Source organism: Octopus bimaculoides, chromosome 4 (genome assembly GCF_046866305.1).
Source record: "Octopus bimaculoides isolate indiv1 chromosome 4, ASM4686630v1, whole genome shotgun sequence".
Classification (NCBI taxonomy): Eukaryota; Metazoa; Mollusca; class Cephalopoda; order Octopoda; family Octopodidae; genus Octopus; species Octopus bimaculoides.
The window spans coordinates 115,713,614-115,740,376 of record NC_142931.1 but is presented as its reverse complement, the minus strand read 5'-3'; the positions used below and the strand labels follow the sequence as shown (position 1 = coordinate 115,740,376).

Here is a 26,763-nt window from a genome sequence, read left to right as displayed (position 1 = left end):
GTGCTCCAGCATGGCCGCAGTCAAATGACTGAAACAAGTAAAAGAGTAGTGTTGGGGGATGTGCATTTCCCAGTATCATTGTCTTTACTGTGAAGGAGATAGATCCACTGACATAGAAGTCCCAAAACAGCTGGTGTTTCCTCCTAGCCATAAGAGTTTGCTGCAAGCCACCTGAATCCTTTAGCATTTGGTTTACTCTATCAAATGGAATTTTTATTTATTAGCATTGTTTTGAATTAATTGTTCATTATCTCATAGCCTCACAATTTTGGTGACTCACACCATTTTGAGCATGGCCATTGCCAGTACCGCCCGACTGGCCTTCGTGCCAGTAGCACATAAAAGCACCCACTACACTCTCTGAGTGGTTGGCGTTAGGAAGGGCATCCAGCTGTAGAAACTCTGCCAAATCAGATTGGAGCCTGGTGTAGCCATCTGGTTTCACCAGTCCTCAGTCAAATCGTCCAACCCATGCTAGCATGGAAAGCGGACGTTAAACAACGATGATGAATTGTTTAACGTTTAGACTGATATTGTAAGGTAGGTTTGAGAGGCTGGATCAAGCTCATTTAAATGTAAATCAGGTAGGTTATTTGTGCTTGGTATGGCCAGTTTAACTCTTTAGCATTTAAACCGGTCATATCCGGCCTAAATATTTTACGTGTTTTACGTTCAAACCAGTCATATCTGGCATCTCATACCTACCCTACAATGTAATTCTAAAAATAAACAATCACAACATCCAAACCCCAAAGCTATAAGAGAATGCATGATTAATTCGAAACAATGTGAATGCATAAGTGTTACATTTGGCAGATTAATCCAAACACTGAAGAGTTAAATGTTAAATGGTTAAAGCTGACTGCCTTGACCCCTTTTTTTTTTTCATAAAAAATAATGATCTTATCTGACTGTTGTCTTTCTGGATACACTTAGAAAACAGCAGAGTAATGTAGATAGATTTCCCCATCCCCAGTTAAGAAGCTCTATTTACTCTCTTTCTAGACAGATGTTCTGATTAGAAGTAAGGGGTTTAGCCACTCCTAAAGTACTCTTATAGGGGCGTTTCAGTGTCCCATGCACTATTGCTTGGGAGTTATTGAAAGCTGTGCTTTCTACAGGTTTTGCTTTTGTCCTTCTGGGTTTCTAACAGCCTTCCTCACCAGAATAATTTGTTGGGATAGGTGGTTTTATCACCTATGACCCAATAAGGCAAATAGCACACACACACACACACACACACACACACACACATTCAGATTCACAGTTTCGTTATGTATTTAATTAGATAAAATCATAAGCATGCTCACACACATACACACACACACATTCACACACACACATACACACACATCTGTGTGTGTGTGTGTGTATGCAATGTATGTGATTTACATAATTACAGTGTGATCTGTAAAAAATTTGGCTGTAAAAACTATGATTGATGTGTATATATCTGTCTGTCTGTCTATTTATACACACACACACTCATGTGCACATACCTATTGGTTTATATACATAAGGTAAACATGTTCACGTATGTATATTATGTAAGTAAATAAGCATACTGGGAGAGAAAATCGTGAAAAAAAAGATACTACAAAATAATAAACACAAAGAAAATACTTTTTAGCTTTTTTAAATGTTACTATTGTATTAATCATAGTAACTATCAGGAAAGGTGGGTTTCCACTTGAATCATTTATTTCGTCATTCTTGTTGACAGGATGAAGTCATTTGCCTTTTGTTTTCTTAAGTTTAGTTTTTTTTCTTTCTCTTCTTAAGCAGTTATACTATTGGACTATGTGTTTCTATAAATACATGCTGATGGAACTTAACTTTGTTTGTTGTACTTGAATAACTTTGTGTTCTAGCTAATATGGACGACAACAACAACAACTAAAAAAAATGACAAAAATACAAAGCAATAAAATACCAGGCAGTAGTATTCTGTTCTGGATATTTTCTTTCTCTGTATGAATTACATAAAAATCATCATCATCATCATCGTTGTTTTAGTGTCCTCTTTCCTGTACTTGCATGGGTTAGATGGAGTTTATTGAGGTAGGATTTTCTATGGCTGGATGTCCTTCCTCTCCAGCTGTTTCTAGACAAGCTAATATTTCTCCATGGACAGACGTGTTTTTTTTTTTTTTTTACAGAATATTTGATTTGAATGACACTCATTTACATCATTCAGCACAATGTCAAGACAATGACACACACACACGCACGCACACACACACACACACGCGCGCGCGCAATTGGCTTTGATCAGCCTGTGTCTGTAGTAGAAGACACTTGCCCAAGGTACCACGCAGTGGGACTGAACTTGAAACTAATCTGGTTAAGAAGTAAACTTCTTACCATGCAGCCATATCTGCATGACGAAAACATCAAGCTTCATAAAAAAAAGAAAAGATCTTTTCATGTGAATTCCCCTTTTTTTATTTTTTTTTTATTTTTTTTTATTTTGCTGTATTTTCTTTTCTCTCAGTTTAAAAACGTTATTCCTATATTTGTACATGATTCAGCAAAATTCTGTCGTGGTTGAGGATTGAATAGATTCCATCACAGACTTTAATTGAAATGTTCTTTAATCGTTGTCTCAGTTTAAGTAGATTATTGTAATTTTTTTATATTCTATGTTGCTATGTTGTCTTTGTTGTGTTTCTTTTCTGTTGTCACTATACATGGTTGTTGGCCTTGATCACTGGAAGCAAAATTAAAACAAATATTTCAGATGTGTCGGCTTCAGACAGTGTGCAATTTTCTTTCAGTTATTTGTGGTTCGTTTTTAATATGGATTTCTAAAGTTTACTGATTGTATTTTTAGTTTTGCAGTTTAAAATGGCAACTTCTCAAGGACTGAGTGCAGTGCAACAACAGCCTCTCGTCATTGTACTAGCTCTTTTCCACATTCTTGAAACATCTAAACCTAAATTCTGAGTAGGTGGACAAGTTCTGGAGTTCTATTCATTTAATGTCTATGTTGAAAATTGTAATATCAAGTCTTTTGTGTTTTATAATTTGGTTTATTTCCAATGGAGATCTTGTAGTTTAATTAAAGATTGAGAGCTTTTAGACTGTCAAAAGTTTATTGATTTGAATATCATACTCTGCCCGCAGTTATACTGTACAGTTTTGCACATGTCATAACAGTTTTGCTATTGTTTGCAGTTAACATTTCAATCTAGATTTTTCATTTCATTATAAGGTTTTATCAAAGCCAAAGTATTGTACATATTTGTCTTCATCTTTTATTCAGCATTGTAGTGGCTTTCATCCTCTGTCTTTGCTCATATGGAACATGCTGTATCATAGCAGCATTTATAATTCTTATGGATTAGCTTAGTATTTTACATTGTACATATTGGTCTTCTGTCTATAAAGTTAAGATTTCTTAGTCTCAGAAAGTGACAAATACTTCTCTTAATATTGTTTACACTATTGAATTTTGGATCTTTGTTCTACCAACAAACCTAGTTCTCCTAAGTTTTTCTCCTCTTGCCTAATATATATCATCATCATCATCATTTAATGTCTGCTTTTCCATGCTGGCATGTATTGGACAGTTTGGCTAGAGCTGGAGAGCTGCACCAGGTTCCAGTTGTCTGTTTTGGCTTGGTTTCTACATTAGATGCCCTTCCTAACACCAGCTACTCTACGGAGTGTATTGGGAGCTTTTTATGTGGCACCAGCACAGGTGCTCTTTATATGACACCAGCATGGATGTCCATTTTCAGTTGAGAGGCTTAAAATATCTGGCAGAGTAAGATATGGCCTAGTCACCTGTATAGCTAATCAAGTTGTCCACAAGGGAATCATAATGACTAGAAGTGCAGTAGATTGCAGAATCATTAGAGCCCCAAGAGGAATTAAATCATTTTACATTCAGTATCCATACTGGTAAGGGCTGAACATGTCACCACTGTGTGTTCTTATTTTGAGTTATTGCTATTGGAGAGCCACACCTCACTTATGTGTTCCTTATTTGACATGGTTTCTATGGCTTACACCCTTCCAACCAACCACTTTACAGAGCATACCATGTGTATTTTATCGTGGAACCAGCACTATAGAGGTAGCCATGTCTTCAGCAAAGTACTGTAAGAAAAATTCTTTGTCTTTTAAATTCTGACTGAAAATTCTACTCGGATCAACTTTGCTTTTCATGCTTCAGGATGTCATGAAAATGACTACCAGTAATGAGTCAATTTAATTGACTGTATGGCTTCCTTCACAGCACTTGTTATCTTGTGTCTGACTATTATCAGTATTATTATTATTTATTGTTAACCCACTGTGTATGTTGCAGTGTATTATCAGACAACTAAGTCCAGTGACATTATAACAATTTCTGGTTGGGTTTGTTCACCTTCACATACATTGTTAATGTCATTGGCAATTTACCCCCACCCCTCACTCCACCCTTGTCATTTTGTTGTTGTTTATCTCTAACAAGCAAGATAATGGCCAGGAGTTGACTGTGAGTCGGTTTCTGTTTCCATTCTGAATCTTTTATACGTTTATTTATTTTTAGCTGGAATGATTAACTGGACAGCATAGCTTCCATTACATCAACATAGTTTCAGTGGTAGACTTTGATCTAGTGACATTTGACTTTTTAGTCCTGTGCTTTTAAAGATATGGTAACTACTCTCTTCTATCACACGCAGACACACACACATGTATGCATTCACACACTCACATACATGCACGCATACAAAAAGGATGAAGGATAAATATAAATTTAACTTTTGCTCCAGTACAGAATAAAATTCAGTTGTTTTGATGTTTCATCCTCCGAGGAATGTATCAATGATGATCAATTTCATTGTCTTCAGTGAGATGGGGGAAAATGGAAGTTAAGAGGTCTGTGTGCTTTCTGGTGGGATGAGCTGCCTATATGAAGTAAAACAGGCACCAACTGGCAATTGTAACTATACCCCAGTGTTACTCCACCAGAAACTAAACCTTTACTGTATGGTACTCACACATGTGTGCGCACCAATTTCTAATGTGTGTAACTGATCTCATAGCTGTATAGTTTTGTGTAATGTTTAGGGAGTGTGGAATAGTAATTAAGTTTGAATTAGAGATAAAGGTCTTTCCTTCAAAATCGAGCTTAAGAGCTTTGTATGTGTAGGATACAGGACTGTCTCTAAGTGACTTTATGCCAATCAGTTGGGTGTTCCTTTTCTGGGTGCAGTTCTAGGACATCTGTAAATGTAGCAGCAGCACCATCCCAGATACAGAAAGAATATACTTCATTGTGGACTTCACTTGAGCTTTGCAGAATATCAATAATTGTTGGGGATTGAAATATTTACTGACTTTGAAGAGAAGGGCCAGTTGTTTGGATGCAGTCCAAGTTATGTAAAGGCTGGGTTTCAGCTAGAAGCAATCCTTGGTGATACTGAGACCCAATATCTAGGGTTATATGTGAGAGTTCTTATGAAGTACTGGCTCATGGTTGTATGGTAGATGTTTTCTTGATAGCAGTAACATTTGAACCAAAAGCAAATATTACAAACTGGAACCAGAATAACATTTAAATGACCTACTGACATTCTGACTTGGTTATTCACTATGAATTGACCAATGATGAATTGGCATGGTGCCAAGTTGTCTGAGCATTGAATTGACTGACAAATTGATCAGCAAGGAAGTGACTGTTGACAAATTGTCTCAGCACCATTTAGCTAATGTCTTTCTTCATCAAGGTCATGATCAGCATGTATAAATTAGGGTAAGCTTATTCATTAAAATTCACAATACCTATTAAATAAACTTAAATTTGACCAAACATTAATTCAATAAAGTTGTGTATTTGTATATTTATCTTTAAAATAGCATTCTACCTCTTAAATGTTACTTTAGCATAGGCGCAGGGGTGGCTGTGTGGTAAGTAGCTTGCTTGCCAACCACATGGTCCCGGGTTCAGTCCCACTGCGTGGCATCTTGGGCAAGTGTCTTCTACTATAGCCTCGGGCCGACCAAAGCCTTGTGAGTGGATTTGGTAGACGAAAACTGAAAGAAGCCTGTTGTATATATGTGTGTCTGTGTTTGTCCTCCCACCATCACTTGACAACCAATGCTGGTGTGTTTACGTCCACGTAACTTAGCGGTTCGGCAAAAGAGACCGATAGAATAAGTACTAGGCTTACAAAGAAAAAGTCCTGGGGTCGATTTGCTCAACTAAAGACGGTGCTCCAGCATGGCCGCAGTCAAATGACTGAAACGAGTAAAAGAGATGTGATCTACCACAGTATCTGAAGTCTACGCTGTGAAGTGACCTGATCTGGGTTAGTGTTAGGGTTAAAGGTTAGGTTAAACAGCATGTTAAAGTGTAAATGGTTAGGTAGACCACATGATAAGTGGCACCTTTTTATCTTTTGCTTGTTTCAATCATTGGATTGTGGCCATGCTTGGGCACTGCTTTGAAAGATTTTGTTGAATAAATCAACCTCAGTACATTTTATTTTTTTCATCAATGTCTTTTACTGAATCTCTAAGTTATGGGGGTTGTAAACAAACAGCACCAGTCGTCAAGCAGTGGTATAGGTCAAGCACAAAGACTTACACGCATGCACACACATGAGCAGAGCAGACCACACACACACACACACACACACACACACACACACACACACACACACACACACACACACACACACACACACTCTCTCTCTCTCTCTCTTCTTTCAGTTTTGTTCCACCAAATTCACTCACAAGGCTTTGGTCAGTCTAGGACTTCAGTAGAAGACACTTACCCAAGGTTCCATGATCTGGGATTGAACCCAAGACCACATGGTTGAGATGCAAGCATCTTAACCACATCACCACATCTATATTTTATTTATTATTTGCAAATAAAAGAAAAGGAAATAAAATATTTTCTGGCTAATTTTCAATTAAAAAATGAAAATCTGTTGGACGTGTTGCACAGGAGTCTATTTTATTATATTCAACATTTCTGTCAACCATAACCAACATGCAAACTGTATTTTTTCTTCTTCAAGAAGTAAATCTTCTGTTCATAAAAGTTTTAAAAAAAGAAAAAAAAAATGGTTGATGTAGTTAGTTTTTTTTATTGTATCTTTAAGGTATTAGTTTCTACTTGCTGTATTTAAAAATAGATACAAAGCGCCTGAATTTTGTGAAGCCACCTGCAGCAGGTAATATGTAATGTTACCTCTTATTTATAACACTATATAAACAGGAGCTACAGGATTTATGGTTGTGAAATAAATAAATACATAAATTCTCTTTTCCAGTAGTTCCCTCACAAAAAAAAACCGACCTTTCTAGGTTCACCGCTTTCTTATTGTGATTGCAAATTTTACATAAAATTCGTTTTTCTTTTATGTCGATATAAGTCAGGTGGTTTTCTTTCATTGCCCTTTTGTTTTTGATTTCAGTCTTCTCTCATTTGAAATTTAGATTGTGCCGTACTTCTTTGACCTACATCCATCCCCACTGTTGTTATGTAATGATATTAAAATTTTCACATTAATTCTCAGAGCTTCTAAGCCTTTGCTCCATCCCCCCCCCCCCCGTAATATTTTCTCAGCCTGTTGTTTCCATTCAGTTTGTCTCTTTTGGATGTTATGCATAATTTATCAGACAGATTTTGTTTGAATCAAAAGAAATCAAATTCTGATCCACACATAAGTAATGAAGCCAGTACGTACTCCCAAGATTTTAAAATGATTGAAAGTGCTTCAATTAATCAAATGTAGTTTTAAAATGTAAGACTTCACACCATGTAGCATTTGCTGTTATCATCACTTTAATAATAATAATAATAATAATAATAATGTAACTTTTCTGTTCATTATGTGCAATAATGTTCAGCTGGCAGCATTATTTCTAATCTTTTTGTTTCTGGCAAAAAATTGAAGAAAGCAAGGGGAAATTCCTGTATGAGCAAGAAGGTGGGAGTGGTTGTGGTGGAGTGTTGTGGTGGGTAACATTAGTAAACTGTCAGATATTACTATAATTGAAGCTCTGCTTGATAAACTAGATATTGATCCCCACCTCCCCATAAAAAGATAAAATAAAATAAAATAAATGAAATATTTAGCAGTTAGTAGCCATCATGTTTTCAAGGTTATTGTAGATATGAAATACACATATGTGCATAAACAGTGAATATTTCTATTAATAGTTCATATCCATTTGTATCCATTCTACTTGTTAGTTAAAGGGGAGGGAAAGAAAACCATGAATTAAGTGTAACCAATTACAAAATGTTTTAATTGCAGCAGTGGAATTTCATTGAAATTCTGATTTTTAGACATAATATCTTATTAATAGATGACCTTGATTTTATTATCAGCTGCCATAGAAACCAAATCCTATGTTTGTTTCAAAATCATCTCCTGCTTTATATCATGTTCTATTACTAGTTTAGTTGTTTCCGCATTTGTATATATTTATTATAAGTATGCATATATCTATATATATATATATATATATATATATATATATATATATATATATATACATATCCTGTATGCTTTGTACTTAGTAAAGAAATTCTTAATTTCCGTGGGTGTCCTGTGTTCTACTCTTTCTTTAAAAAAACTTCATTAGCTTGTTATATGTAGCTAACTCACTCTAAATGACTGCTGTTGTCGGTCTGCTTAGATTCATGGCAGAGAAAAAGAGAAAATTAGATGATTGATTTACTTTATAACAAGCAGCCTACAAACCAAGCATCTTAGTATATATGCTCCAGTCTGGTCTGAACTGCCAATGTAGTAGCCCAAACTGGGACTGCCAAAGTAGTAGCCCAAATTTTCTCAATGAGCTCTCTAGCATTTTTTTAAAATTAGGATCACATATTTACATCATAAATCATAGAGCTGTTGAAATCACTTCCTTCTGTTCTAGCATTTGTTTTTTTTTTTATCAATTCCAATTAATCAAAATGTTGTTTCTTCTGCAGTGGAAGTAATTTTATTGTTAATAAATCTTTATTAATGATGTATCCCAAAGCAAAATTCAGCTATGAATAATAGCTTACATTGATTTAAAGATCCCTTTGGGGGAAGAAGACAAAAAAAAAAAAAGGAAAAAAAAAAACCAGTTGAAAGTTGCCTGCAAGAATCATGCACCCTCTGTTAGATAGTGTTAGCTTATCTCCCCACCTCTCTCTCTCTCTCTCTCTCTCTCTCTCTCTCTCTCTCTCTCTCTCTCTCTCTCTCACACACACACACAGTTGCTCTGATTTAAGATCAAAATCTTAGAAGTCTCGATGAAGACATTTAACCCACATGCACGCATGCTCTTTCATCTCCCTCTTGCACCACCACCCCCACCGTCTCTCATATGTCACCTATAAACTTTTGAGAAATTTGTTCTATACTTTTGCGTTTATTAATTATATAAAGACAAGTTGAACTCAAAACTTGTTATTGTTGGCTCGTTCTGACCGTATCACAGTCCAAAACACTAATTGCTATAACGAAACATTATGTCAGAAGCATAAAGATTTTTATACTTTTGCTTTTAGCTATGGCAGGCAATATGAGAGCAATATACATGTTACAACTGAATCTTTTCATCTTGATGTATGTATTTATACAAAATCAATGCCTACTACACAACAGCGATGATCATAGACTAGCTGTTTGACAGTGACTTGTACTGGTGTAAATAAGTTGTGAAAATAGCTTTAACAAGTTTGCTGTTAATGTGTGTGCTAGTAGCTAGGCCGATCTGCTTGCACTTAATAGTCTACTTGTACTATATGGTAATCTATTAAGAATATGTACTTCCACATGGAAGTAGAGAAAGGTCAACTGACAAAGAATGATGTCACCGACCAACCAACCAACAGGTAGTGCTTGTGTCCTTTTTCAACTTACCCATGAGATGCTAGAAACTCTGTCATAGCAGGCAGTCCATCAGTCTGTATAACAGTCTTGTTCTGCTCTCTAGTTATTTTAGCTACTGGGTACATGCTATCTGGTTTTTCTTCTATGTTAATTGCTATATTATATCTTGTAGTCTTGAAAATGTTTTATTAAAACGAATAACTTATTAATTGCAGATTATGTAGGCATAAAGGTTGTATTTTAGAAGTGATAATAGTAGTATAATATTTTGAAGTCAGCTATTAATTATATATTTGTTCTGTTTCATTTCATTTATTTTTTTTCACACTAGCTGTTGTGTTTGAATAAACTTCTTTACTTACAAATGCTTGGTTACTAAACGTTATTTTTACCTCTGCCAATCGTTACCTGATTACAGTTTTATAAAGAATACTTGAGATGTAGTCTACATAGATAAAAATAGGGCATTTGCCAAGTTTGGTACAACAATAACAACATTCAACTCCTCATCACCAAGACCTCTGTGTAATGATATTTATAATTTAAACAGTTTGTTCACAAAAAGATTCTTTTGAAATTTCAACCCTTTTATTTAATTTTCTAATTCATAACATATTTCAGAAATATTCTAAATGAGTTCTCACTAGCTGGATACTCACCCAGTCAACCAGGACAAATGTTACATATTGTTAGTACTTTAGTAGCTCTAGCAATTAGATGCTGTGGGAGTGGGGATTAATAGCAATGGCAAAACATTGAACCAAATACCTTCTGTATTTAGTTTCAAAGTGCAAATTCTCATGGGGTTGTATTTGCAAGGTCAATAAGGTTAGTACCAGGCACGTACTGACTCAATTCTCTTTATCAACAGTAATCCCCCCCCCCCCCCATTAATTTCTGACTTTGTGCCAACATGCAAAATATTGGTTATTGGTTTCGAATTTTGGTCCAAGGCCAGCAATTCAGGGGAAGGGTTAAGTTGATTACATTTGCCCCCAGAAGGATGAAAGGCAAAGTTGACCCTGGCAGGCATTTGAACTCAGAACGTGAAGACAAACAAAATGCTGCTAAGCATTTTGCATAGCATACTAAAGACTCTGCCATCTTGCTGCTTAATATTGATTAAGTATTAATGTTCAATCTAATTTAACCATCAAGTGAATTTATGTAACTTACATGTATTTCATAGGGTGAATAAAACATTCATTATGGGCATACTACTAAAAAAAATTTCAAGGTAATGTTTCATTAGGTGATCCATGCAGAAAGTTCCATGAACCACAAATTGCCCATGGCTGTATAAGTATTTATCACCATGCATAACTCTTAATTCAGGCTGTTATGATGAATTATACATACCAAGACGCTGAACGTGTGTTCAATACGTGCATGTATGTTGAAGATATGGAGTCGTATTCTTTTGACCGTTACATAAAAAATACACAGTTTCATAAATACAGAAATAAATTTAACAAGTTGAAAGAATGTGAAGTAAAAGAAAATAAATTTCTACATTAGTTTATTATGTACATTTGGCATTTATAGAACAATTAGAAAGTAAAGTCATTTTGTCGTAGAGGATTACGACTTAAAATTCACACTAACTAATCTTTCATGCTAACTACTAGAGTTCACAACAATTCAATCTTGTTGGATTTGAGTATTGAACATGGCATGAATATTAGCTGATACTCAAGAGGGTGAGTGTCGTGGATTTGATTGACAATCAACGATCACTGAGAATGAGTGTCGTGGATTTGATTGACAACCCAACGATCACTTGAGAGTGAGTGTCGTGGATTTGATTGACAACCCAACAATCACTGGAGAGTTTTTCCAAAAATCAGGGTTTTTATAACTGCTCATACACAAATTCTAGAACCGTACTTCGTGAAAGATTTCTTTAATGAAAGTTCAGAATTCGTATATGGGCAGTAATTTTTAACCAATGAGAAATCAACAATTTCTCCTGTTCGAGCAAACGAACCTATGTTCTCTCTCCGCCTCTTATGAGTTTGCTACAGCTGTTATAAACTGATATTGAATGGTGTGCTCTAGTCAAATCGTTTATGCAAAATAGATAGTATATCATAAAACCTGCAGTGCTTCAATTTCTTTAATGCTTAATATCCTGTTGAAAAACTTTGTAAGTTTGTAAGTCAAAAATTCAGTCCTGTAATGATTCTGTTACAGATCAGAGATGAATGGGAGAGAGAGAGAGAGAAAATTAGCTGTTTCCCTTGTATTAGAGTCTTCCTCACTTCCTTCAAAATGAATATATAAAGAAGCTTTGTACAATTCTTATGATACTTTGTATTTTGTGACTGGCTAACTGATGCAGCCCTATAAGATACCGTGTGGTATAGTTAGGAGTTAATTTTAAGCAGTGTGACTTAATTAGGTAGATTAGACTGAAACTGAAACCTCTTTTTGTTAAATATATGGTATATTGGTGGTCCTGTCAGATACCATTTTATTGTTAGTCCATTTGTCTATATTTCAATATTTATTTAATATCCTGTTTTTTTAAGCCCTCCTTCATAACGTTATTGTCTATAAATTTCATATCTCTTGAGCCTAGTAACATAAACATTGTTCATGTGAATTACAGCTTCTGCTTTAAGTATAGAGTCAGGTACAAATCTGCTTTCAGCTGGTCATATTCTTTTCCTTGTTTTCAATGATTGGACTGCTGTATTACTTATCATTTAAGCCTGGTACTTATTACTATTTGTCAAACTGCTAAGTTAAGGAACAACATGAAGACAGACAGAAAAAGGCTGATATATGCACACATACATGTGCATGCATACACTCACAAATGTGTACATGGCTGATTTACATACATTTTCCTTCTACCAATTTCACTCACAAGACATTGATTAGCTGAAGCTAATTTCCCAAGATACCATGCAGTGGGATTGAGCCTGAAACCATGAAGTTGCAAAGTGAACATCTTAACCACTCGACCATGTCCATATTTATTTGGTGGCGTATAAGATGTGCATGTTTTACAATAAAGAAAATCTCCAAAAAAAAAAATCATCCTGCATCTTATTATGCAAAGTTGGCCCTATATATTATATGCTTTAATGCACTAAAAACTTTTTTCTCCTGAATATGCACTGCTGAAATTACGGTGCTCTTAATATACCTGCGTGTCTTCTATGCTATCAAATACAGTATATGAGTATAGTTATATTATTTTGTACCTGTTGTTTGATGAGATTTTATGGTTGTTTATCAGTTTGTTCACTGAATAGAAAATAAGAGAGATCACTAGCTATCTTCATCCTGTTTATATTGTTTGTAACCCATTATAACCCAGTTTGATACTATCAAGAACAATTTGTTATAAAAATATGGCTGCAGCTATGTATGTCGTGATACATAAACAAGTCTAACTCTGGCTGTTCAATTAGCAATGACCTAATACTAGTATCTTATACTAAATACCATTTGTAATACTACCAAATATTAACACGTAGAACCAACAAATCCCTGCCAATTTGAAAGAACAGATGTTATAAATAGATGCATGAGGTCACTTTATGAAGAGCCAGTCTCTCTACCTCCTCCCCCCCCCTCTCTCTCTACCTCTCCCCCTCTCTCTCTACCTCTCCCCCTCTCTCTCTACCTCTCCACCCCCTCTCTCTACCTCTCCCCCCTCTCTACCTCTTCCCCCTCTCTTTCTACCTCTCCCCCCTCTCTCTACCTCTTCCCCCCTCTCTCTACCTCTCTATTATAGTTGTATGGCTAGGTTTACAATAACATAATTACCAATTTAACCTTACTTGCATGTCACCTGAGCAGGTGTCTTCTGCTATATCTTTGGATTGACCTAAACTTTGAGAATGAAATTGGGTAGACAAAAACTATCAGAAGCTTGTTGATAGAGTCCACTCTGGTCAAGCATAAGGTCCAGGTCTCCAATTTGAGGGCAATTCAATATTTTCATGTTCTACTTCGTACAACCCATGAGCTGCAACAGTACACACAGTAAAGTGGTTGGTGTTAGGAAGGCATCCAGCTGTAGAAACCATGCCAAAGCAGACATTGGATCACAATACAGTTCTTGGACCTATTGGATCCTGTCTGACCATCCAGTCCATGCCAGCATGGCAACAGGCATATTTAATGGTAACAATGATGATGTTTCACAAGTCTCAGAGACCCTCCAATAAAGTGCTGGGTGCTGTCTTACTTCCATTGACTAAGCTATACTTCATATACCCCTCCCTGACTATACACACCTCCATCCCTATCTCTAACCATCTGTCACTCTCCTATCCACCCTTTCAGATCCTCTGTCCGTATTCTTTATTATTTTCACCTTGTACCTCAAGATACAAGAAAGTGAATATCACCACCATCTCTTTCTCTCTTTCTATCTAGGATAGCTCTATTATTTCCTCTATACCAAGACATATGTTCCTGTCCCTCTATCATACTTTAACTTCTTAATATCTACCATAAAACCACTCCCTCAGTGCTATACCCCCACTAAGGTGAGCGAGTTGCTTGGTGACCTCACTAGTGCCTGTGCCACAAAAAAAAGCACCCAATACACTCTGTAAGAAGGTTGGCATAAGAAGGACACCCAGCAGGCACTGGCGCTCAATGCAGTCCCACCTCTGCCAGTATGGAAGGTGGATGTTAATCTTCATATATTGTATACAGTGATATGTACTTTTATATATTGCTGTATACTATCACAATAATGCTTTAAGTTGCTACCACAGGTCCTAATATTGATTTATATGCATCCTCATCTGCATACTTAAACCCATACAGCTATTCTTTCATTCTGTGTCTTGCCCTCTCTCTCTCTCTCTCTCTCTCTCTCTCTCTCTCTCTCTCTCTCTCGTTTGATTGAAATAGTTTCCATTTTGTCCAGATGTATAATTTAAGCCAACCCTTGTTGGTTATATTAGCCAGTTTGGATTTCTTGTTGATTCTCTCTGTTAATCAAAAGTTGGATAGTTTCTTTTCACAGCTCCTATAACCCAGTATATTAGAAATATACTTACAAACCAAATATAGGCACACCACCATTTTTCTAGCAACTGATGGTTCAGCAACTCCTACATTCTGGATAAATTATGAGATGGAAACGTGGAATTCCTGTGGCTGCCATTCTAGTTCACTGCATAACCATTAGTGGTGTTTTACCATGTGTTTACATGTATTATTTACGCTGCACTTGTTTGTGGTGATACCAAAATTTTGAGAGATCCTCTGCTTATATAGCTTAAATTTGCCCTTAATTGTGGCTGCTACATGTAAGATAATTGAGATCATCATTGGTAGTGTCAAACATAAACTCCAATCTATATTAATCCAAGGTAAAGTAAAACTGTTGAAAAAAATGGACTGTGGTATTTTGGTTTCTAAGCACTATGACATGATTAGTAATTAGTGTAATTAATAGGTTACAGGTGTGTTGATGAATTATTATTATATAACTACGAATGGCCCGGCAAAATGGTTAATCTGTCAAGGCTCTGGGACCAAGAATACCGGATAATTGGTAGAGTTTATGTATTTCACTCTTTGTCTTCTGCTTTACAATTGTAATTTCATATTAATAAAAATAAGAAAAGGGTTCAATATTTATATTTGAAACTTATGTGAAATTTCATATATTATTATCAATGCCAGTGTGCAAGTATTGGGTTGTGAACATAATCTTGTCACCTGCTTTAAGGGTGCCTTTAACAGAATACATTCTTTTTCCTGGGTATGACTTTAAATTGCATTCAATAGTGGGGCCTTCATTTAATAGTTCCAAGGTTTTTGAGGAGTATGGAGTCATCTCTTAACCACTATTGTTCCCAGATCTACTCTAACTTGGAGTAGTAACTCTTGTCAGGGTCCCAGCTATAGGTTAATTAGCATATTAGGGTTTGCCGACCTGTGCATGTGAAGACTGGATCCAGCAGACTCTGCAGAAGAAACTTTCATGGGTCAGTGGAGGGGAAGGCTGCTGCAGTAATGCATTGTAGAGAGCAGAGAGCAGGATGAGGCAAGTAAGATATCTTGGTCATCCACTGCATCCCTTTCTATCCCCAGTCATCTTGGCTTGGTCTTACCGTTGGATTAAATATGGTCATGGACAAGAGAGTGAGGTTGATTGTGCACAACTCTTTTTCACTTTAAACAAACTCACTGCACGAGTCATCAGTCATTCTTAAGGATGGCTGAATGGTTCTCATTATTCTGACAGATGAGTATGATCAAGACATTCTGTTGCAAGCAGGTTCCTGATCTAAAAATAAGTTCCAGTAGCCCCAGAATAGTCAGGTCCCATTCCTCTGTGGATTAAACTATATAAAAAAAAAACGAAGGCACTGATTTCTAATTTATTTTATGGGTGCATTTTAAATTAGACATGTTCTCTATGCATGAGTGGGAGTAATGAGTGTGTGTGTACATTTTTCATTAGATGAATGAAAAGGTGGTGGGAGGGTGCAGAAAAGGAAAAGTGCAATTAACCTGGGTTTAAATGAGCCTGGTCAGGCTTCTCATATTTTGTGGATTGTCTAAATAGAATTTTGAAGAATTAACAAAAAAATAATGTAGAACTAAATCCAAGCTTTGCAGAAGAGTAATTAATTATTGTCAACTTAATTTTCACATGATCCACTGAGTTTCAGGATAGTTAGCTTGGTTGGTTGGTTGGTTGGTTGGCAGGCAAGAAGGTAGGAAAACAATGTTCCCCAGAAGCAAAATATACAAAGAAGAACAAATTTTATTCAAATGGTTTATATAATAATAATAATAAAGCTCCCTTTCTCCATCTCCATTTCCCACTTCCTATTCCTAATAATAATAATAATGGTGATGATGATGATAGGAAGAGGGAACAACTGTTATCGACCAACCATGCATGCATTCTCTTCTCTTTGTCTGTTTCAGCTCTTCTCTTGCAGGTCATCATAAATTAAAGCCCTCTTCTTAATGTTCAGCATTTTCTATTAAGCTACTACTCTCTATCAAGATCGATGATTACAAAAAGCTAATCAATATTTTCTGTAAAGTTTTCTTTTTCTTGTGTTTTTATTTTTTTTTCTGATTTGTTTTTGCTCTTATCATTTTCTCCTGTCTACTTACTTGAAATTTTTTTTTGTTTTTTTAATTATATTCTTTATCTCTCTCTCTTTTTCTCTCTCTCTCTCTCTTCCATAGGTATAGCTTTCACAGACTTACCTGTAAGTATTTTTCCTGTTTTTTTTTAAATATTTGTTAATTGCATCACATTTGACAAATAAATCTTTTATTATAATTCTTTTTCTTTTTTTTTTTTTTTTTGTATTCATGCTCATAAATAAAATGTTAATCAAGGTTGGATAGTTTCTTCAAAACTAAAAATGTTGCTACTGCTTTTAGCATGAAATGCACTCCATAATATTTAATGACCCAGTGGTAAAAATCTCGCATTGCATGAAGTGAGTTCAATTAAGGAAAAAACAAAATAAAAAGTATTTCTATCAGAATTGAACTTGTGACCTTTAGGTATGTAGCTCTATTCAATAATATATAACCTTACCATGGTACATACTCAAAACCACTTTACTGCAGTATTTTCCTAACCCATTTTCAGAAAGAAAAAAAAAACACAAAACCTGTTGGATGACAGCAATGCAGATATTTTAACTATTTATTTGTATTTATATTTGTAAATATAAATTTTTATTATTCAGTCTTTCATGTAATAGTAGTCTGCAAAAATATGGGATCATTCTATAAAAGCAAAGCCAAGCTAGACCATTCTATTAAGCAAGACTGTTCCGTCAAGCATGACCATTCTATCAAACAACTCTACCAGACTGTTTGCCAGTGCAGCTGATAGAAAAGAGATAGTTATAAAGATACAACTATCTTACTACTACTACTACTACTACTACTACTACTACTACTACTACTACTCAACTGCATATTAGAGTAATTATTAACAGAAGTATTAGTGTACTCAATGGGAACTAGTTCTAATTGTTATTTAACATGTAAAGAGTTAAATATGTAAGAAATTGGCAGTTTATCATTGTCATAATCATCATATGCCTGTTTTTCATATTGGCATAGGTTAGATGGTTTGACAGGAGCTGGCAAGCTGGTGGGGGGGGGGGGCTACATCTGGCTCCAATTGTCTGTATTGGCATAGTTTCTACAGCTAGATACCCTTCCTAATGCCAGCCACTTTAGAGAATGTACTGGGTGCTTTTTATATGGCATCAGCATATATATATATATGTGTGTGTGTGTGTGTGGTTCAAATGTATAGAAAATAGAAGAGAAAGACAGGGGTGGGAGTGTATTAGCTTGACGCTCGGGAAGAATGGAAAAGTCTTTGATGTTTTGAGCCTGTGCTCTTCAACAGAAAGGGATCAGAGGAGAAAAAATGGAGAGAGGGGAGGGTAACAATGTGTCAGGATTAAGGGTTTCAGTCATGAGATTGTGGCCAAGCTGGTGTGCCACCTTGAAGAATTTTTAGTAGTATGAATCAACACCGGTACTTTTTTTTTTAAAGCCTGGTGCTTATTCTATTGTTCTATTTTGCTGAACTTCTAAGTTACAGATACATGAACACATCAACACTGGTTGTCAAGCAGTGGTACGGGAGAAACGCAGACACAAAGACACCCACACATAGCTATGTAATAAATGCAAAATTCTGTCCATTCAAGACCCGTGTACCTCAGTCTACATTCACTCTACCTAGACATATTATATCTATTTGGAATCAGGATGATCCCAGGATTGAAAATCTGCCTTTCATTTAGTTCTTGAACATCCAGCATTGGGATCTGACATAAAAGCATTTGGGTTGCTATTTTTTTGGTTGATTCACACAATCTAGGTTGGTGTTTGTCAGATGATGTCAGAGATCAAGGGGGAGATAAATGACATTTCCTTCATTAATTTTAGTTGAGATTAAGAACTTTGGGACAAACTGGCTAACAGCTAGAATTCAACTTGGGACTGGAACGATAGAATGATTATATTACAGAATTAATTCCCATCTGTCCTTAACCTCTGATCAAATACCACCAGGGCATATAGTCATTATAGATGTATTATAATCATGCAGTTTAGCTCTCTTTATTTTTGGGCCACAGGCCCAGTTAGCCCTTCACAGGAGCTTGCTTAAAAGCCCACATGGAGTACGGCTTTTAAGCTAGTGTACACACACACACACACACACACACACACACACACACACACACACACACACACTGGGCTTCTTCTAGTTTCTATCCGCAAAATCCACTCGCAAGGCTTTGGTTGACCAAGATTATAGTAGAAAACATTTGCAGAAGGTGCTACATGGTTACCAAACCTCACTTGTTTCCAAGTGAGGTAAAAAAGAGAGTTTCCCCAACGTTGCACAACGGTTGCACACAGCTTTGGTCAGCCCGTGGCTGTAGTAAAAGACACTTGTTTGGTGCATCACACAATGGGACTGAATCCCAAACCATGTTAAGCAATCAGCCATGCTTGTGTAAAGTAAAATGAGAAAGCTATTGGTTTATTGAAACCTTAATTGTTGTGTGATGCTTGTAAATAAGATAGTAACTAGAAGTAATAGTGACAAGGAAATGTAGTTTGATTTGTCCCTAGAAAGTTTACTTAACTTTATTGTAAAGTAACAATAATATAGAATAAGTAATGATAGAGAGTGGGTCATTATCTAATCCTTTATCATTGATAAAATAAGTAATGATAATATTACTTTGCTTTTAAACTAAAACACTAATTTTTAACTCATTAAGCTTTGAGGTACCAGATCTCCATGTAAGTGATTTACTGCAATTTAACCCTTTTGTCAGCATATTTCTGTTGAAATACACTGGCTTTGTTTTGTCATTATTAAACTGACTTTTGGAACATAAATTGAAATGAAATTTTGATGGAAGATATTAATTTAGATCACTTTAAAATGGAAAGTTTATATTGTTAAACCAAGAGTGGTTTCACACAGGTTGATATTGAAAGAGTTAAGTTGAAATTTTGATGAAAGTTCTTTAAAATTTAGATCAGTTTAAAATAGGAGATGTGCACCATAGAACAGGGATAGTCTCAAGCAGGTTGGTATCGAAAGAGTTAGTAATTGTAATTTTCAAAAAATTTAGCTATAAAGGCATGCAAAATATTGAAGTTAATTTTTTGCTTTATCTTTTATCTCTTACTTGTTTCAATCATTGAATTGTGGCCGTGCTGGAGCACCACCTTGAAGGGTTTTCGTTGAACAAACTGACCCCAATATCTCTTTTACTCTTTTACTTGTTTCAGTCATTTGACTGTGGCCATGCTGGAGCACCGCCTTTAGTCAAGCAAATCGACCCCAGGATTTATTCTTTGTAAGCCTAGTACTTGTTCTATCGGTATCTTTTGCCGAACTGTTAAGTTACGGGGACATAAACACACCAGCATCGGTTGTCAAGCGATGTTGGGAGGACAAACACAGACACACAAACATATACACTCATACATACATACATATATATATATATATATATGTATATACATATATGTATATACATATATACGACAGGCTTCTTTCATTTTCCGTCTACCAAATCCACTCACAAGGCTTTGGTCGGCCTGAGGCTATAGTAGAAGACACTTGCCAGTGGGACTGAACCCGGAACCATGTGGTTGGTAAGCAAGCTACTTACCACATAGCCACTCCTACGCCTATGTATTGTATTTTTATGCCTGATACTTATTCTGTCAGTATCTTAAGCTAAACCAAGTTATGGGCATGTAAACAAAACAACACTGGTTGTTGAGCAATGGGGGGGGGGAACACAGACAGAAAGACTCACACACACATGACACAGGCTTCCACACATTTTCCAAATTATCTCACAAGGCATTGATCATCCAGGGGCTATAGTAGAAGGCATTTGCCCTAGATGCTGTATAACTAGACTGTATCTGAAACCACATGGTTGCAAAACAATCTCCTTAACCATGTTTTCTGTTAATGAATCTTATATGTGATTCATTAACCAAATGATATTTCAGGAATGAACAGGATTTCTTTAAAACAACAACCACAAGCTTATGGAAAACGTATATACACCAGCAGTTGCTATAGTATTAACACTGAAATGACACCAAAACCCAATCTTTGCTTCTGCTTGTGCCACCTTCTAAATAATAATGGTTGTTAGTTCCCACCTACAACCTTTCAACAGCAGTTAAGCTTTATAGAGTAAAAGAAAAAAATCAGTGTTTTTTTCTTTTTTTTCTCACTCACTGCCAGAATACGAAGTCGACAAATGAGAGATGCCAACACTATCTCTACCAACTGAACAGTTATATAACTACTGTTAAAGCCTAGATTCTATTGAAATATCAAATTTTAACAACACTTCCTTCATTTGGCAATCACTGCTGACACCACCATCACCACCACCACCATTCTTTTAATATGGATTTAAGTCTTTATCTTAGAGGTCATTGTTTCTATTTTATTTATATATTTGTTAAATATTTCTGTTTTACTTTGTCATTGTGTTTTATTTCCTTCTTTATATGACCTAATTTTTGTTCGAGAAAGTTGTAAGGCAAGTTAAGTTCATATTTCAATATCTCCCCACTGTCAAGAAAATCCACAATATATATATATATATATATATATATATATATATATATATATATATATATATATACATACATATATATATATTTAACTATTTCACTTGTTATATCACAAATAAATAAATACAGGAAAAAGAAAGAAAATAAGATTTGTTATAAAACATGAAGTATCTCCCAATAGAATTGAGTTTTTAATGTACACACATGTATGTCCCTTCCCTACCACTTATATACACACATGCATATATGTTTCAAAGAGTGCGTATTTGAGTGTCGGCTGTCAGAAGAAAGAGTACTCAATACCATAGTAGAGATTAATAACATTTTTTTATTTTGGTTGAGTCAGTCTCTTGCTACTCTTGAGTTTTGCCAATGGGTGCACAGGGTGTTCAGTCAAGTTATAAAACAACATTGGTTGTTGAGCAATAAGTGCATATGTGTGTGTGTGTGTGTGTGTGTGTGTGTGTGTGTGTGTGTGTGTGTGTGTGTGTTATGGGAGGGGGGTAAACAGACAGAAGCATGCACACATGACAGGCTTCCTCACATTTCTGAACTAATCAGAAGGCATTGGTCAGCCTGGGGTTATAGTAGAAGACACTTGCCCAAGATGCTGTGCAGTTGAACTGTATCCAAAACCACGTGACTGTAAAACCACACTGTTTCAATCCATCAAATTCACTCCCAAAGCATCAGCTAGCTTGGGGCTATTATAGAAGGCACCTGGCTAAGGTGCCACTTAGTGGAACTGCTCCCAAACCATGTGGTTGCAAAGCACACATGCCTATACCTATTTTTATTAGTTTTTATTAGTTTTTGATCACATCTTTTCTCTAGCAATTTAAATGATCAAAAGTATCATGAAGAAACATTATCATCATCATTCGTCTGTTGTCCATGCTGGCATGAGTTGGACAGTTTGACTGGGCTGGCATACTGGAAAGCTGCGCCAGGATCCAGTCTGATTTAGCATGGTTTTCTACAGCTGGATGCCCTTCCTAACGCCAACCATTCCAAGAGTGTAATGGGTGTTCTCATGGGTGCCATTTGCATGACATTGCTATCTGCTATGGCTGCGGTTCATCTCGGCTTGATTGGTTTTCTCAAGCATAACATAATACCAAAGGTCTTGGTCATTGCCTCCATGAGGCCCAACACTCGAAAGCAGCTCAGCCACTTTGCCATCATGAGGCCCAACACTTGAAAGGAACTCAGCCACTTTGCCTCTGTGAGGCCCAATGCTTGAAAGGAACTCAGTCATTTTTCCTCCGTCAGGCCCAACATTCAAAGATTGATTTTATATGTGTGTGTGTGTGTGTGTGTGTGTGTATGTGTGAAGGCACATGGCTCAGTGGTTAGTGTCGAACTTATGACCATCAGGTTGTGAGTTCAAATCCTGGACCGAGCTGTGTGTTGTGTTCTTGAGCAAGACACTTTATTTCACGGTGCTCCAGTTCAATCAGCTGTAGAAATGAGTTGTGACGTCACTGGTGCCAAACTGTATTGGCCTTTGCTTTCTCTTGGATAACATTGGTGGCATGGAGAGGGGAGGTTGGTATGCATGGGTGACTGCTGGTCTTCCATAAACAACCTTGCCCAGACTTGTGCCTCAGAGGGTAACTTTCTAGGTGCAATCCCATGGTCATTCGTGACTGAAGGGAGTCTCCTATATATATATATATATATATATATATACACACACATACATACAAAAACCTAGAGAGAAGATGGAGATAAGATTAATAAAAATTTATTTATACATTGACAAGACCTACAATTGTTTCATTTCATTGCTTATAGTATAAAATCAATCAATTTGGTTAATTATTATAAGCCAGAATATCATCAGGGAAGAATGTACAAAGAAATTTATATATATCATATTGAAAACATAATGAAAACACTAAATAATTAAACAGGAAAAATACAGTGTACCATTAAAATTAATACATAATATATATTTTTATATTATGTATTAATTTTAATGGTACACTGTATTTGTCTTGTTTGATTATTTAATGTTTTCGTTATGTTTTTGATATGATATATATATAAATTTCTTTGTACTTTCTTCTCTGATGATATCCTGGCTTATCATAATTAACCAAATTGATTTAATTAAGTTTGATTGATTTTATACTATAAACAATGAATTGAAACAATTGTAGGTCTTGTCAACTTTTATTAATCTTATCTCCATCTTCTCTCTTAGTTTTTATGATAATAATATATATGTGTGTGCCTATATTATAAAGTATTCAACTAGTCTAATCTTGGATATTCCTATCCCTCTGAGGTTTATATATCCTCACTTGTAGTTTATATATATATATATATATATATATATATATATATATACATACATACATACATAATTTCACTTTCTTTGTATTTTCTTATTTAGCAAAACTTGTATCCCACTGTTGGACTTCAGACACCTGGAGAAGTGGTTGAGGCAAATTTTGGACAGTCTCCATTTGTATTTGATATTGAAGACTACATGTGGGTAAGGACATTTGCTAATTGTAATTACTTTCTTCATTTTACAATATTTCTTTTTCTTTTTTTGTGATTGCCCAACCCAACCATTCTTCTTACATATTGACTCCATTCCAATTATATTGTCTCTTTTCTATTCTTAATTTCTGTTTTCTTTATCTTTTGATTTTCTTCTTAACTGAAACTAATATAATGGTAAAGAAAGTAGACACATCTAATGTAAATCTCTTTTATAAAGTACTTTGCATTCCAGCTTCAAATCCTTCCCACATTTACTTTGCTTTTCATCTTTCTGGGGCCAATAAAATAAGTAGCATTAATATGCCAGGAGTCAGTTGAACCAATCTCTTTATTCATCGATATATTTGATTAATGTGATTGCCCTCCCATATAAAAATTGGCTCTGAGCCTAATCAAAGAATAGTATGTTTTCAGATGTTCTATATTGACAAACAACATGGAAATTGCTTTCCAATACTCATGTAACCATGAACCTCATATTGTTCATGTTGTTGTTGTTGCCATTCTTTAGACCTGGGTCAACTTCGTTTGAGCAAACCTATGATCAAAGACGTTCCAACTTTGACCATCCTTTTTATTTTTTTATTCAGGCATAATCACAACACAACTTCATTTGATGATATGAAATCTAAGTATACTCATAGTACAATCAATGATCAGAAGTGTTTTTGCCATAACCACCCCCGGACATTTCCTCTTGTACTTAGAGACCTACTTACTGTCATTTCTAACATTACTCACTCCCTTGCTGATGTTGTTCTTTACTGCTCTGCGACTTCCTACACAGTTGTCCACATTTGACCTAAACATCTCCATAAAACCTGCACTGTCTTGATGAACAGAGAAAAGATCCTTCAGTGGGCAAGATAACAATCTTAGTCATTTTCAATAGCACAATGACAACCACTGCTCATATTAAGAAAACCATTTGTACTTCACCTTCTTTAGTCTTAGACAATCTGCAACTAAAATTTTCAGATGTAACCTCTGTGTCTTTGTTGATGATCTTCCATAGCAATACTACATACACAAAATGTAGCTTAATTTACAGTCCAAAGACTGGCTCTCCTCTACAGGGCCCAAAATACTTCAGTTTCTGACTTTCTACAAAGCTCAACTACAATCTTAAATGGCATTCTTCTCCTACGTCTAGAATGGTGTTGCTGCTATATATACAAACATTCAAAGCAACATCGAAATGATGGCCATCCAATAGATTCATGAAGACTTGCTCACCAATACTCTTCAACTTCCTGTCTATAGTTGTAGCATTTCTTCTCTCTGCTTTATTTTATTGTTGTTGCAATGACCTATGCTTCTCTAAACAATTCTGCTGCCCACCCAACTCAGCCTATTCATTTGTCTCTCCTTTCATCAATTCTGTTATATCTAACACTCACCTTATGTCTTATGCTAATCACTCTGTCCAATCTTTCACTTCCAGAGTATCCAATTTCTGGTGTTCTCTTCTCATGTTTTTTTCCTGCAGATGTCACTTCACAAATGTTCAAGGTGAACAGAAAGAGAATTGATCTTAGCAGTCTCACAAGTCTTGCCATGCTATATGTATAGAGATGTTGCCCCTCCTCCAGACTAGGTCATAACAAATAATCTCAAATGAAATAGATTTATTCTCTCATAATGTTTCCATTACCAAAAGAATTTGTGAAATATTTCCAATTATTACTTGGTAAATGTAGCATGTATGAATTATTACTTGCTAATTGTAGCATGTATAAGTGGTTAGATTGTTTGGTGATCGGAAATGTGAAACTAAGTTTTGACAGTTTGAGGTTTCAGCTTTAAATCATATAATATATACTCTAATTCATGTAGTGAGTACTTTTTTTTCTCATTTGTAATTCAATTCTAAACATACATGTGCACGTGCGCACACACACACGGCTACCATTCAAAGCAATAATACATTTATATTTAGGAGTATTCATCAATTAATAAGCGATCTTTTGTCAGTTTTAAATGTGGGTCTATTAGTCACTTCCTGCTTGTGGAAAGATTTTCTTTACTTCTCAAATACTAAGTCACTTGGAACAATTTTACATGCTTCACTCTCTTTTGGTTTTGGCAGTGCAGTGTAGAAAAAAAAAAATGTTTGTCTTCTGCTATAGCATAAAAATGAAATTGTCTGATGATAATGGTGATAGTAATTTGAACTCTTGGAAATTAGAAATAAAATTTCCTGTTGTGTGTGTGAGTTTTTTCTTTTTTTTTCTTTCTTTCTTTCTTTCATCTTGACTGGACTACATTTACCACTATTAACTGTTTCCCCCTCTTATTTCACTAGGAATGGCGTATGAAGACTAGACTGACCATAGAAAGATTCCCAGTTTCGGACCGAAAAGGAGAATGGCAAACTGCGCTACAAAAGCACGTAATTTTATTGTAAGAGAGAGAGAGAATGCGTGTGTGTGTGTGTGTGTGTGTGTATAATGTCTTTTTTTTTATTATTTAGAACCAATTATTGATATACAAATAAATGTCTGTCTACATGTATTTGAAAATATGTAATATATTTATTTGGTCATATTTTCTGTTCACTTCCCTTTCTCTCTCTGTCATTCACTCATATGCACACACACTCACTCAAACATGTTCTCTCTCTCTTTCTCCTATTGTGTACTAATAATGTTAAATTGTAAGCCCATTTATTGTTGAGTAGCTGTGAGAGAGGGTGGGGACAGCTCTTTAGGTTGGCAGTAGATGATAGCAGATTGACTAAGCTAGTTAAGAACTTGACTCAATAAACAAACTGAATGAATAATTTGAATAA

General features: G+C 35.5%; 1 protein-coding gene across 1 annotated transcript in view; it reads left to right on the top strand.

Annotated features, from left to right (window-relative positions):
* LOC106872121 (ran-binding protein 9) overlaps window positions 1–26,763 on the top strand; it is a 191,449-nt gene that overhangs the window by 136,710 nt on the left and 27,976 nt on the right. The window contains exons 4-6 of the mRNA XM_089351189.1: window positions 17,034–17,056; window positions 23,857–23,958; window positions 26,278–26,360. Of these exons, the coding sequence (XP_089207315.1) occupies window positions 17,034–17,056; window positions 23,857–23,958; window positions 26,278–26,360 (208 nt within the window). The remainder of the gene's footprint in view (window positions 1–17,033; window positions 17,057–23,856; window positions 23,959–26,277; window positions 26,361–26,763) is intronic.